Below are 13,015 nucleotides of genomic sequence, written 5' to 3' on the forward strand. Positions count from 1 at the left end.
AAAACAACACAGGCCACACATGCTATAACGCCACACACGCTACGCCATTACAAGGCCTAACTGCAGCTTGCTAAACCCAAGCTAACAGGCAGATGTAGAACCCCTAAATGCCCTGCTATGCCTGGCAACGGAACAGGCAGAGTGCACTGTAGTAATGCTAGATGCCATGCTATGCCTGACAAAACAAGGAACAGTAAACCCCCTTGGAGTCCTGCTATGCATGACAGTCATGACATGACAGGCAATGAGTAACCATGACACACACCACACACGCTAAAACGCCACACACGCTACGCCACTACAACGCCTAACTGCAAATAACTGCAGCTTGCTAAACCCACGCTAACAGGCAGATGTAGAACCCCTAAACGCCCTGCTATGCTTGGCAACGGAACAGGCAGAGTACACTGCAGGAATGCTAGATGCCATGCTATGCCTGACAAAAACAAGGAACAGTAAACCCCCTTGGAGTCCCTCTATGCATGACAATCATACGACAGGCAATGAGTAAACATGACACACACCACACACGCTATAACGCCACACCCGCTGCAAACGTTCTCCACTACAACATCTAACTGCAATAGCTGCAGCTTGCTCCCAGTCATAAACTATGTAAAATATCATTAAACTATATCTAACCCCCCAAGCAGGACACATACTAAAAAACACCATGCTAAACCCAAGCTACCAGGCAAATGTGGAACCCCCAAACACCCTGCTTTGCCTGGCAACGGAACAGGCAGAGAGTAATCAAGCTAGATGCCATGTTATGCCTGAAAAAACATGCAAAAACTGTAAGCTATGCCTGAGCCCCCCCCCCCCCCCCCCCCCCCAAAAAAAAAAAAAAAAAAAAAAAGGCCTAGATATACGTGTGCCTAAGCTTGCCCACAAGGTACAGGAAACTGTAAACCACTTGAGCCCCAAACTAATGCCTGGCTAGACCTGTAAGCAAAGTAGACCTTATGGATGCTATCCCCGTGAATGCCTTGCCATATCAAGGCTGAATAGGTAACCAGACACATGCCTGCCTGAGCTGACCTGTAGGCTAGGTAATCATACAGTGAACAAGGAACCGCTAAGCACTACGCACAGTAAGACTACAAGCACACGGACTGGCGCACAGATACAAACGCGACTGCACACCACTAACGGTATAGTGCCAGAGCCCGTCAAAGTATGCTGATAAACACCCCGCCAATACCAAGCTAACGCCAAACAAACCCATTACTAGCTACAGACTCTGTATCTCAAAGTACGCTAATGAATGCCACACCACGCCAAACAAAACGCCTCACCAGCTACAGAGCAGCTAGCTCCTGGTTGTTACTAAGTTAAATAAGTATATAAAAACCTAATTAAAAATATCTATATATAATTATATCCCCGTGAGAGCCCTGCCATGGGAAGGCTGAATAGGTAACGAAGCCTGAACTAAACAAGCAAAGTAACCCCCCAAAATGCTACAACAAACAACAAACTAAAACGGACGACAGTACCCCCTTAAAATGCCCTGCTATGGTTGAACGAAACAAGTAAACAGTAAGCCCCTTAAGATGCCCTGCTATGTCCAAACTAGACAGGCAACAGAAATCCCCTGCTATAAGTCTGCACAAAATGGGAACCAGTAATCTGTGAAGGTACCCTAGTGCCATGCCATGCCTGATCTAACAAGGCACCACTATTAAAAAACATACCATGCGAAGCTCAACTAAGCAGACAACTATAAATCCCGAACTAAACAAGCAAAGTAACCCCCAGACTGCTACTACATACCAAACTAAAAACAGATGACAGTTCAACCCTAAAATGCCCTGCTACGCCTGAACTAAACAGGTAAACCGTAAGACCAGTGTGAAATGCCCAAGAACGCATGCCATGCTACTCCTTGAGCTAACACACCCCAGCTGAGGGATCAAAGACATGATAAAGACCCGGGATAAAGATAACCCACTGCGATAAGTAAACAACAGCAAAACCCGTAACGCTGAAAGAAATGTGCCACTACAATGCCTGAACTACAGTAAACATACAACAGCGAACATACTAAAAACTCAATAACAATGCCAAAACTGGCACAGCAAACACTAGCTAAAATGCCAAGCTACCCCATATGAACTAAAGCAGACAACAGCGCACACACTAAAATGCAATACTTGAATGCCTGATCTAAAAAACATAGCAAATGCATAAAACGATGTACTACCAAGCCCGAAATACAAAAAACTGGCAGTAAACATGGGCAAACAAAAAGCCGTACTACAATATGCCCGCATAAAATAATGTTGTGCTAAGCAAAGCTAAATAGGCAACACGCAAAAAGCCGTACTACAGTGCCCGCATAAAATAATGTTGTGCTAAGCAAAACTAAATAGGCAACACGCAATAAAACTAACAAAACGACTATGTGCTGTAATAATTATAGTCCCTACCTCATATGTTACATAGAGCAAACGAGCAACGCAGAAAAAACGCTCGCAAACTACCGTAACTGATTTGTAGAAAATGATTTGCGCGGGAAAAACGAGGACCAACACGGTAACGCGATAACACGATACCTCCAGGCATGACCAAGACCAACGCTACAACAGAGGTTTTTTTAAGCCAGAAGACTGCAGAAGAACGAACAACGGAGCAACAAAGCCGCTGGCAACGACGAGCGGAACAACAAATGGAAAGGTAAACCCTAACAGGCAGCGTGGCCAGCCGCTTGTACGTCGACGCTTCTGTGTATATTCGGACCATGAATAACTATCAAACTGACGTCGGAGCGCGGAGAACCACCTGGAACGAATGGAAACACGGCTGCAAACTACGTGCATGTAAAAGAATTGACAAACTGGGCTAGAGGCCCGTGAAATCCTTCCGTGAACGCAGAAAAAACTCGCAAAACATCCCTGAAAACCCTCCATTGAACGAAGACCTGACACCACGCTGTCATGTCCGAGAACGCAACGCACTGAGCCTGACAAGAGCTAGTAACCGCTGACCACCAGGACAGCCGACTACCCACTCGTTGTGGTTAACTTGGTTAAATTGCTTTATTTAACTTGGTTAAATCGCATTTAACCTCATATAACCCCGCATCACAAGGGTTTGACGTTTTATCAAACTCTAGAGTTTGATATTTCATCAAACTATTGTGGAAAGGCCTCTGTTCAGTGCTTCATCGGGTTTTCAAACCACACGCACCTGACCAAATTGGCGTATCCTAATTGGCTTGTCAATTCATGAATTATTAATGAGTTTGAGAAGTTTCAGTTCAATCCCAATATATATGGAACTTTCAAGGGGAATCGGAAGAGGTGCGAGTTATCGGGGGGTTTGAGTTATCAAGGGTAAAATTAGTAAGAAAATGACCTGGAGCATCTGTAGTTATTTGTATTTATGACTGCTTACCCTCTAGTCCTGTCAGAGCCCCCCTGTTTTTCCTCCTTTTTTGGGTGATGTGATTGGTTTTGGGTTTTGGAACCTTACTTACAGTTATTTTATAACAGCTTTTTATTTACTGTCTAACTTTCACCTTCATTTCTATAGTCCCAAATCTGACACAACTGACAATGCTAGCTGCAGTAGATTGGCACAGGTACAGTATATGCACCAATTTCCTTTCTTTGTATTTTTGTTGTTGTTACTGATTTTCTGGGTTTTTTTGTTCATTATTAAATAAGTTATACTGACTTACTGTATAATATCATATTTAGGAAAAATTAAAAGGCAAAGAATGAATTTTATCTAATGGTAAATTAGAATTATTGTTAGGTCTTTCCTGAGTTTGAGTTGCTCTAGGAATTTGCTTGGCATGCATGAAAATTCCAGCACCTTAGTACTGAAATGTTGCTGCAGATGAGTCACACTCTCCATAATTTTAGAGGAAAGATTTTGGGAAATGAGGTGTGGCTTATCTGCAGTTGTTCATGGTATAGCTTTAAAATTGCACCACACCCTGAAACAAACTTACAATATGACAATTACATGTAAAAATAATTATTTATTAAAATAATTTTTCTTAATATTAATTGGATCAGGTTTATGCAAGAATGCAAGAAATCGAAGCAGATAAAGCTCCTGCAAAGTTAGTATTGCAATGTGTAATAATGTTTCACGTCAATCTGGTGGAGCAGTTATATTTTTTTTTTAACACTATGTGTGGCTTTTTTCATTTTCTTCTCTTACTGTAGCATCTCTTGGTACATTTACTAAGTAAAAATCAATGCAAATTATTGTCAGATATTTACTGTACATCCATTGTTCAAACCTTTAAACCTTATTATTAAATACATGTGAATAATGAATAATTATTTGCCTTTTTTGACTAAACTGTTTCAGAGCTTCCTTAATACTAGCTGGACTGGGCTTCTCAACAAAAATGCAGAATCAGCAAACAAGGTAAAACCTCTAAACATACTTAAAGTACCATAAATGCGGTGTCTGACATTTGCAGAATGCAGAACGCAGAATGCAGAATGCAGAATGCAGAATGCAGACTAGGAGAATATACTGTGTTACCTTTACCATTATTGAAAGCTAACCGTAAACAGGCTAACCCAAGTGATATTTAGGCTAACCGGAGTGTATAGTAGGCTAACCGGAGTGTGTGGTAGGCTAACCCGAGTGAAAAGTTCACTCCGGTTAGCCTGAATTTCAGACATCCCTCTGTGCTCGCCTACTGGCGAGTAGGCGAGCACAGAGGGATGTCTGAAATTCAGGCTACACTACTATTCACTCCGGTTAGCCTACTATACACTCCGGTTAGCCTGTTTACGGTTAGCTTTCAATATTGGTAAAGGTAACAGAATATATTCTCTTAATCTGCATTCTGCAGTCTGCATTCTGCATTCTGCATTCTGCAAATGTCAGACACCACCATAAAAACAAGAAGTGGTTCACTGGTGTCTTCAATGTAGTTTAGCTTATTTTAGATTGTTTTTTTATTGTAAAGCCACACGTTTGTTGTGACTAGCTTCTTAATAAAGACTTCTACTACTACTACTACTACTACTACTACTACTACTACTACTACTACTACTACTACTACTACTACTATGTAGTTAATACATAAAAGAATGTCTAAGTGTTGGGGATTTTTCTTTCCTTGAACCATTTTGCACTTTTTTGAACAGAATAGCAATTAGAACTTAAAATGCATAAGCGCAAACTGTGAATTATTATTAATTATAATTATCTTGATTGATGCTCAACAAAACACTTTCTACAAACTAACATTAACAGGCAACAGGCAAACTTGGATAGTCACTGAGGAGAACTAATCTTTGAGATTGGATCTCATTAAGGATTGAATTATCATTTTGACGGTTTGCTCGCCTGTGGGGATTTCAAAATTCATTTACTTTCACATACATTTGTTACAAGTTACTATGCATTTGGAGTACTGTACAAAAGTGTACAGTCCGATCTCTGTTAAGCGGCCACCTATTAAGCGGCCACCCTCCATTAAGTGGCCACTTTCCAAAGTCCCGATTTATTTGTCACTAAACCGCTGTATTTGATACCTCTATTCAACGGCCACCTCTATTAAGCGGCCGCGGCCACCTTTTTTCTGTCACAAGTGTATTATTTATATGGTTTTTTACCTCTATTTTAAAAGCGACCAGCAAATTATATTTCCAAGCGAAATGGTGAAATATCTTGAGCACAATTTTTTCACCTACTAACTGTTGATGCAAAAAGGCCAAAGGAACTTGTCAACGATGTTTTGCATCTTTTTCTGTTCATTATCACCCAAAGAAATACACTGTATATTTCAACTACGTGCCTTCTGTTTTTGAGCTAGAACTATGCATTGGCTGGAAATGCACTTAATGTTTTGTTACAATGAATTTTGGATATATCTTCATATATGTTCACTATTCAAAAGCATTTTGCGACATAGAGTCAATAAAATCGTGACTGCAATTCCTATACAATTTATATTGTACCTCAATTAAGCGCCACTTTTCAAAGTCCCGAGGGTGGCCGCTTAATAGAGGTCGGACAGTAATATCAAATTTAATTGTAGGTCGATCAAGAGAATGAATGTGTTCCTTGACCAAATTAAAACCAATTTGTAATTAAATTTTCCAAAGTAGAAAAACTTAAACACAACAAAGAGAATATTTAAAATTGTGAACGTTAATGAACAGGTTTTGTTTATTTGTAGAGAACTGTCAGGTGGTTGGAGAATGAGGCTTGCTCTTGCAAGAACACTATTTAGTAGGTAAGATGTCACATTACAACAAGCTCATTTATTCATTTATATCTTAATTTTTACAAGATTTGTCTTGCATGAAAAAGACTCTAGCTCAAGGATAAATATATATCTTATTACTAAGCACTTCCCCCTTCATAATAAGTACACAAAAGCTAACTACAATTGTGTATAGTTTTAGGGTAAGTGTTTTACAACAAACAAGTGATACATGTACAGTGTGAAGATGTCATTTTTAATTAATAACTTTTAATTTTGCTTTCTATTTCCAGACCAGATCTTTTACTTCTTGATGGTAAGTTTTGATGTTTCCATAATTTATGGTGTTGCAAATTAATGTGAAAATTAAATTAGTGTGCCAAAAAATCAACGTACCATAGCACTATTGGATAAGAACCTGTGAAAAAACACATGAAGAAAACACAGGTTCTCGTCCAATAGTGATATATTATAAGATTTTTTTAAATCATTTCCACTATTAAAATTGATAAGGTAAAGTAGTGTCATTCAAGCAGGTGTCTCAAGTCTTTTGCGACATTGTAGCAAATAATGTTTACTTTTAGCTGTGTTTAAAAAGCAACCATTTTTGTCTTTTTATAGAACCTACAAATATGTTGGATCTTAAAGCTGTTTTATGGTTGGAAAAATACCTTCTGGTGAGTTTTTTCGTTGTTAGTTTTATTGTTTTAAGGAGGAGAAAATTAAATTACCGGTAATTACATGTAACTAAGTACCACAACACATACATGGAGAAAGCAGGGATATGTTAGAAAAATGTTGTGCTGAGACATGAAGGCCTCTCATTCTACATTGAAATGGCAACGTAACATGTGGAATAACTTACACAGATTTCACACATCATTCATGCAATTTACGCAGCTTTTTAAATTCTGGTAGATTTTAGTGCATTCCTTAAGTAAAAGGTAATTTGTAAATTGGTATATGTATATTATATACCCGATTATATAGGTTTTGTATGTGTTTTGTTGTTGGTAGAATTGGCCATGCACCCTGCTTGTCGTATCACATGACCGCACGTTTTTAGATGCTGTGGCTACTGACATTATTCACATGCACTCACAGAGACTGGAGTCGTATAGAGGAAACTATGAGGTACAAAACATTCTGCGAATCTGTTTGTTTACTCCCTGGCTATGGACATAACTTGTTATACGATTTTTTTTTTGCCGAATTTGGAAAATTTGTTCAACATTTCCTCTTTTGAATAAGTGGCTTTTTCACGACATCAAATTTTCTTGATTTGAAAAAAAAATCGCAAAAAAAATGCAAACATTTGAAGTCGCAAAAATGTTGTGCAACTTACGCTAGAAGCACGTTATTGCGCACAATCCCCGGGGTATCACAAAATATTCAGCAACATGCTAGCCTTAAAGTTATGATCCGCTGTATCGTGCAATACTGTATAATATTAAAAATGCTTGGGTCCTTGCAAGCTCACTCACTTATATTTTTATTGTTCTCAGAATTTTGTAAAAACCATGACAGAAAAACTAACCAATCAACAGCGGGAATACGAGGCACAGCAAATGCACAGACAACATCTACAGGTTTGTAAATGTATTGCTCTTGCTGTTGGTACTCTAAGTAGTTAATTACAGTTCATGTAAGACATGCATGTACACCTTAGAGAAGCCAATAGTAGGACTTGTAAGCAAGGAGTTCAATGTACACCACTGGTGTAAATCTGATAACAAGATAAAATGTGGATAAACCCATAAACACGAGTTGCTGAAAGTACCGTCAGGTTTGAAAAAGAAAGTTTCGCTACATGCTTTATCTGCTTTCTGTATTGGGCACAAAGATTGAAATTGTCATGCAAAGGAAAGTTTATTTCAAACAGAGAGCTTCAAAACAAGCAAAACACTGTAAAAGGATCTGAACATTAACTATGCCGTTGTAACTGTTTCAGGCATTTGTTGACCGATGGAGATATAACGCCAAAAGAGCATCACTTGCTCAAAGCAGACTCAAGGCTTTGGAGAAATTGTAAGTTTATTATTTAAATTTTCTTTGTACATTGTGGCCTGATATCTGCACAAACACATGTAACTGTAGAATAATTCAGGTACGTTTTTAATTAATGTACACAAAGGCTCTTATGGCAGTTTTTAGTGCGTGGAATATATAGTTTTGGCAGAAAATGTTTCCTGCGGAGAAATATTTTTTTGTCGCAGGCCTCTTTCCTTCCAAATTGTGACGATTGGCACAATACTTTACCTGTATTTGTTGTACGTGTAATCACATCTCAAGGGTTTTTACTATGGCGTCAGTAACAGTGTCAGTAACAAAGACTATGTGGATAAACGATTCCAAATTAATTGTGATTATCGGTGTTTCCTTTAGACCTGATCTTCAGCCATTTATAGTGGATCCACCTGTAGTACTCAAGTGAGTTGATTTAATTTGTTACCTGTAACTTGATATAAGTTACATTTCCATACGTTTGCTTACGTTCAATGTGGTCTGTGTATCTTTGTTGTAGATTTCCAGAGTGTGAAAAACTATCTCCTCCTGTGTTACAGCTGGATGAGGTATAGTGCTGTAAAACTTTTGTCTTTTATAACATTAAACAAAGCACCTTCTAACAAAGTTTTACTTTATTTTTGCTTTATTTATGGCTTCAGTTTTAAACAGCAAACTATTTTATAAACTGTTTTGTTGAAGTTGCTCTTCAGATTGATCGCTCTGTCATCCTGAACAAATGAAAGTTCTCATGGTAGCTGCAAAAGAAATCCTAGAAATAGACCTTTAAAGGATTTCTATCAAAGTTTGTTATTTGAGTTAAATTAAACGTGGTGACTTGGCATACACTCTGATGCCAATATTGGACTGTTTCATTTGCTGCATGTAGGTGATCTTCTACTACGAAAAAGGAAAAGTTGTTCTCAATAAAGTTAGTCTTTCTGCAAATCAGGAGTCAAGAATTGCTCTGGTAAGTTTGACGTTCTTCAAAAATGAACTTATCACGTTATTTCTTTTTCTTCTCTTGTTGAACTTGGGCGCGTTTTGCTCAGTAAGGCTATTTTGGGGTGTAAGCTTCTGAAGCAAGTTGGAAGGGTCCAAGAGCTAGCAGATATTTCCTTTTAGTATATACTGAAACAGTGGATAGCGCTTTTGGCGCGCGCTGATTGGCTACTCAAACTCGGAATATTACTAGTCAAAAGTCATTCTTTCGCGCTATTTGATCTCACTGTTTTAGTATACACTTTTTTGGATATTTACCGAGCGGCGAGGTCAATATCCACCACTAGCCACCTCCACGTCGGTGAATAGTTGTTAACTAACCTTATAACTAAATTTAGCACAGTCTGCAAGATGGTGACTTCCACGACTCTTCCCTCATTTTCTAGCGATCAGTCTTGAGCAGTGCTTCTTGTGTTTTGTAGGTTGGTGAAAATGGCCAAGGAAAAACCACATTACTAAAGCTATTACTCGGTGATCTTGAGCCAGTGTCAGGACTTAAGTTTTCTCACAGGTACGTGGTTTGTTTTAAAATTTGTGTCAATAAGATCTAGTAACCAACATTGTTCATGGTCATATTATCCTGTCAGCAGCCGATTCATTTAAAGTTATCATCACTCCTAGACAGAAAGGAACTTATACAGCCGATTTGTTGAATTCATCACATTACACATGTACTCCTAACAGAAGTTTGAGGAAATTGTTGTTATTTAGGAAGCTTAGTATCAATGCACATCACTTTTGGAAGGATACTTAATATACATGTAATTTTGTATTTTTTCTATTTAACAGGAACTTAAAGATTGGTTATTTCAGTCAACATCACGTGGATCAACTTGGTTCGGATCAGACTCCGCTGGAATTGCTCGCTTCTAAGTTTCCAGGTACAAAAAAAAATACTAGCGCGACTGCTCACTCCAAAAATTGTCAGCATGAAAATGAAGATTTATGTTGCTTAGCAACTTCGGTAGCGAAAACCTCGGGCACAGCCCATTGTCGAAGACGGATCAGTTTTGTCCTCATGTGGTACATGTTTTCCGACTGTGATTCAACAACAACAACAACAACAATCTTTTATTTCGTGCCCAGAAGAGTTACAATAAATAAATACATGCAAGAGGAAAAATTTACAATAAAAAAAGAGCACAGCCACTTAGAAATAGCCAAGGCTAATCGAGCTAAGTGGCTGGAATGTTTGTATCTTTGTACATGTACCATTGTCCAGCTTCTACCAATATCTTGTAGCGGAGTGGAGAGTTGTTTTCCAAATAGCTTGTGACATTGACTTGATAAATTATATTCTATATTGTGTTTCTACCATGTAATCTTCTTATTTTTTCGTACAATCAATGTTACTTCATGTGGTATTTGTTATTCTACAGGTCAACACGAGGAAGAGTATCGCCGTCAGCTGGGTAGATATGGAGTGATAGGAGACTTGGCTCTCAGACCTGTCAAGAGCTTGTCAGGTGGACAGAAAAGTCGAGTGGTTATGGCTGTCATGAGTATGATAAGGTAGGACGATCCAAGGTATAAATTACCGTGCAGATATGGAGTTATCTACCGGTAAATATGGAATAAAATATCTTTAGTGACACTCCTAAAGGGACCTTTTAGTGACAATTGAAATAAGAATGAAATAATATTTAAAAAAGGCTACAAAAATGCAACAGAATCGCAACTGAAACCTTAACGAAAGAAATAGCGAGAAATAACCTTGAACTTAGTTGATTGAATTAACTAAGACCCGAGAGGAATGGGCAACCAACACTTTCCTGGACTCTTTACCTACTTACCTGTGTAAGTACTCAAGCTGTAAGTAATTTTGAGTGTTAGGAATATAAAGCCGCGAGTTTCCTTTTGAGCGTTAGCCCTAGGAATGAAACGGTAAAAAATCATTAACCTTAGACCTCCAGATTAGATCACCGTCAGTCACCGTCAGCTGCAGTGGACATATTTTATCTTATAAATTGAAGTTGTTACAGTGTAATTGTTCTTTAACTTCCTAGGCCGCATTTCCTCATCCTTGACGAACCAACAAATCATTTAGATGTAGAGACAATAGAAGCTCTTGGAAAAGCTTTGAACGATTATAAGGTGATTTTGCTTGGTGTTCAGTGTTGTTGTTGTTGGTTTAAATGTAGCAATACGGCATTCCCAGGATTTAAATGACATCCCTGTTCATTTGTGTGCAAAAAAGGTTTTTTGCATGTTGTCTGTTGGAATAAGGAAACTTGATTCTGGAAAAAAGAAAATTAGACCACTTGCTGGAAACGTGGAAACTTTGGTCTAGACAATAAATGCCACATCTTATTGACAAAATGTAAACTTAAAAGCTCATACACAATTGATGTTCTCTTGTAGGGTGGTGTTGTCATGGTAACTCATGACGAAAGACTTGTCAGAAGTGTATGTAAAGAAGTTTGGATGTGTTCCAATGGTTCGGTCATTAGACAAGATGGCGGATTCGACCAATACAGAAAACTACTGGAAGATCAACTTCGAGATTTGTGACGAAATTCTTTAAATTATAAATGATAAATTTAACTGCTCGCCAATTAACTAGATTGTAAAAAGTTGTCGGCAAAGACAAAGAAGTTCTTCTATAAAATAGATTACAAAACAGTCGTTTTTTTCTCTAAAATCGTTCAAAATTGCTTATCGAAGGCGCGATGCATTTTTTAGCGTCCCTCCCAGGTCTCACTCACAGTTTTGACATTGGTTCCAGACCTCTCGGTTTGACGACCGAGCGCATTCGCGAAGAATACGACTGTTTTGCAGTCTAACTGTAAAAGGGATAAAACTTACAATTCACACCTTTCGGGTGCAAAATGTAAATTCCAATTTCCTGCAGTCATGGCACGACGCAAGCGTCCTGCAAACTTGACATGCTTCAAAATATCATGAAACCGTAATGCGTGTGCCATCAGAAAACTAAGTTTCTATTTTTTGAAAGAACCTTCTATAGGTGAAGTTAAATGGTTTATTGTTTGTTAGCAGTCACGTAACCCCAACTAGGAATGTTATTCTGTTTCCGCAATCTCTTGGGATATTTAGCCAAAAAAAATTACAGTGGCAAAAACGTTTAGAGAGTGAAATCGTATTTGCTGTTTGTCATGATTATCCATGCTGCCTCGTGTTCTTTTCCATATTCTGAGCATATTCGAGAGGACGCCGTTTTCATTTATGTCAAAAAAAATTAAGGTACATAAAATGTATCATTTTTGGCATAAAAAAAGGAAAGTTGCTGCTAAAACAGTTATACGACTCGTTCTGACTTACAAGCGACAGTCAACTCGGTTACCCCTCGCTTTGACTATGCTATACGCTTGTTCAAAACTTGTAGATTAGAACATTGCCCATCACATGGCTGGCTTAATGTTATTTTTGTAGAGAAACCTCTGGTGAGGAAAAATGTTGAATAATCTGATCACATATACCGTCATTGAACAATACATTTTGCCATGTTCGAGACTAAGGAAAAGTATTGAAAAAAATTGGAATTCTTACTTTATTTGACCATGTCTTTCAAGTCAAGAGACCACGCAAATACGAGACGGTGTTGCACTGTAAAGTACCCATAATTTGAAGCTAAATAACAATAAAAATGTATGGAAATATAAATCATACGATGGTTTTACAGATAATACTTGACTCGTAGACATTTTACAAATTTTTCGTTGTTTTCCTCGAACCTGGAAAATGCCACGAAACCCACAAAATAACCACACATATTATATGTAAACCACCGAATAAAGTGTGTATATTATTTTATCTCAATTGAAATCTTTTCAAGTCTAAATATTCAAAGATCCTGATGAAATG

General features: G+C 38.1%; 1 protein-coding gene across 2 annotated transcripts in view; it reads left to right on the forward strand.

Annotated features, from left to right (window-relative positions):
- Positions 1-13,015, forward strand: part of LOC144655987 (ATP-binding cassette sub-family F member 3-like) — a 103,392-nt gene extending 90,377 nt beyond the window's left edge. For both annotated transcript variants that reach the window (XM_078516190.1, XM_078516191.1), the window contains 17 exons: positions 3,538-3,586; positions 4,029-4,075; positions 4,330-4,389; positions 6,161-6,217; positions 6,481-6,503; positions 6,809-6,864; positions 7,205-7,321; positions 7,693-7,776; positions 8,139-8,215; positions 8,573-8,617; positions 8,712-8,760; positions 9,081-9,161; positions 9,616-9,704; positions 9,983-10,074; positions 10,573-10,705; positions 11,200-11,287; positions 11,555-13,015. In XM_078516190.1, the coding sequence (XP_078372316.1) occupies positions 3,538-3,586; positions 4,029-4,075; positions 4,330-4,389; positions 6,161-6,217; positions 6,481-6,503; positions 6,809-6,864; positions 7,205-7,321; positions 7,693-7,776; positions 8,139-8,215; positions 8,573-8,617; positions 8,712-8,760; positions 9,081-9,161; positions 9,616-9,704; positions 9,983-10,074; positions 10,573-10,705; positions 11,200-11,287; positions 11,555-11,704 (1,297 nt within the window). In that variant the 3' untranslated portion in view covers positions 11,705-13,015. The remainder of the gene's footprint in view (positions 1-3,537; positions 3,587-4,028; positions 4,076-4,329; positions 4,390-6,160; positions 6,218-6,480; positions 6,504-6,808; positions 6,865-7,204; positions 7,322-7,692; positions 7,777-8,138; positions 8,216-8,572; positions 8,618-8,711; positions 8,761-9,080; positions 9,162-9,615; positions 9,705-9,982; positions 10,075-10,572; positions 10,706-11,199; positions 11,288-11,554) is intronic.

The sequence above is a fragment of the Oculina patagonica genome, chromosome 6 (assembly GCF_052425735.1).
Source record: "Oculina patagonica isolate OP01 chromosome 6, crgOcupat, whole genome shotgun sequence".
Classification (NCBI taxonomy): Eukaryota; Metazoa; Cnidaria; class Anthozoa; order Scleractinia; family Oculinidae; genus Oculina; species Oculina patagonica.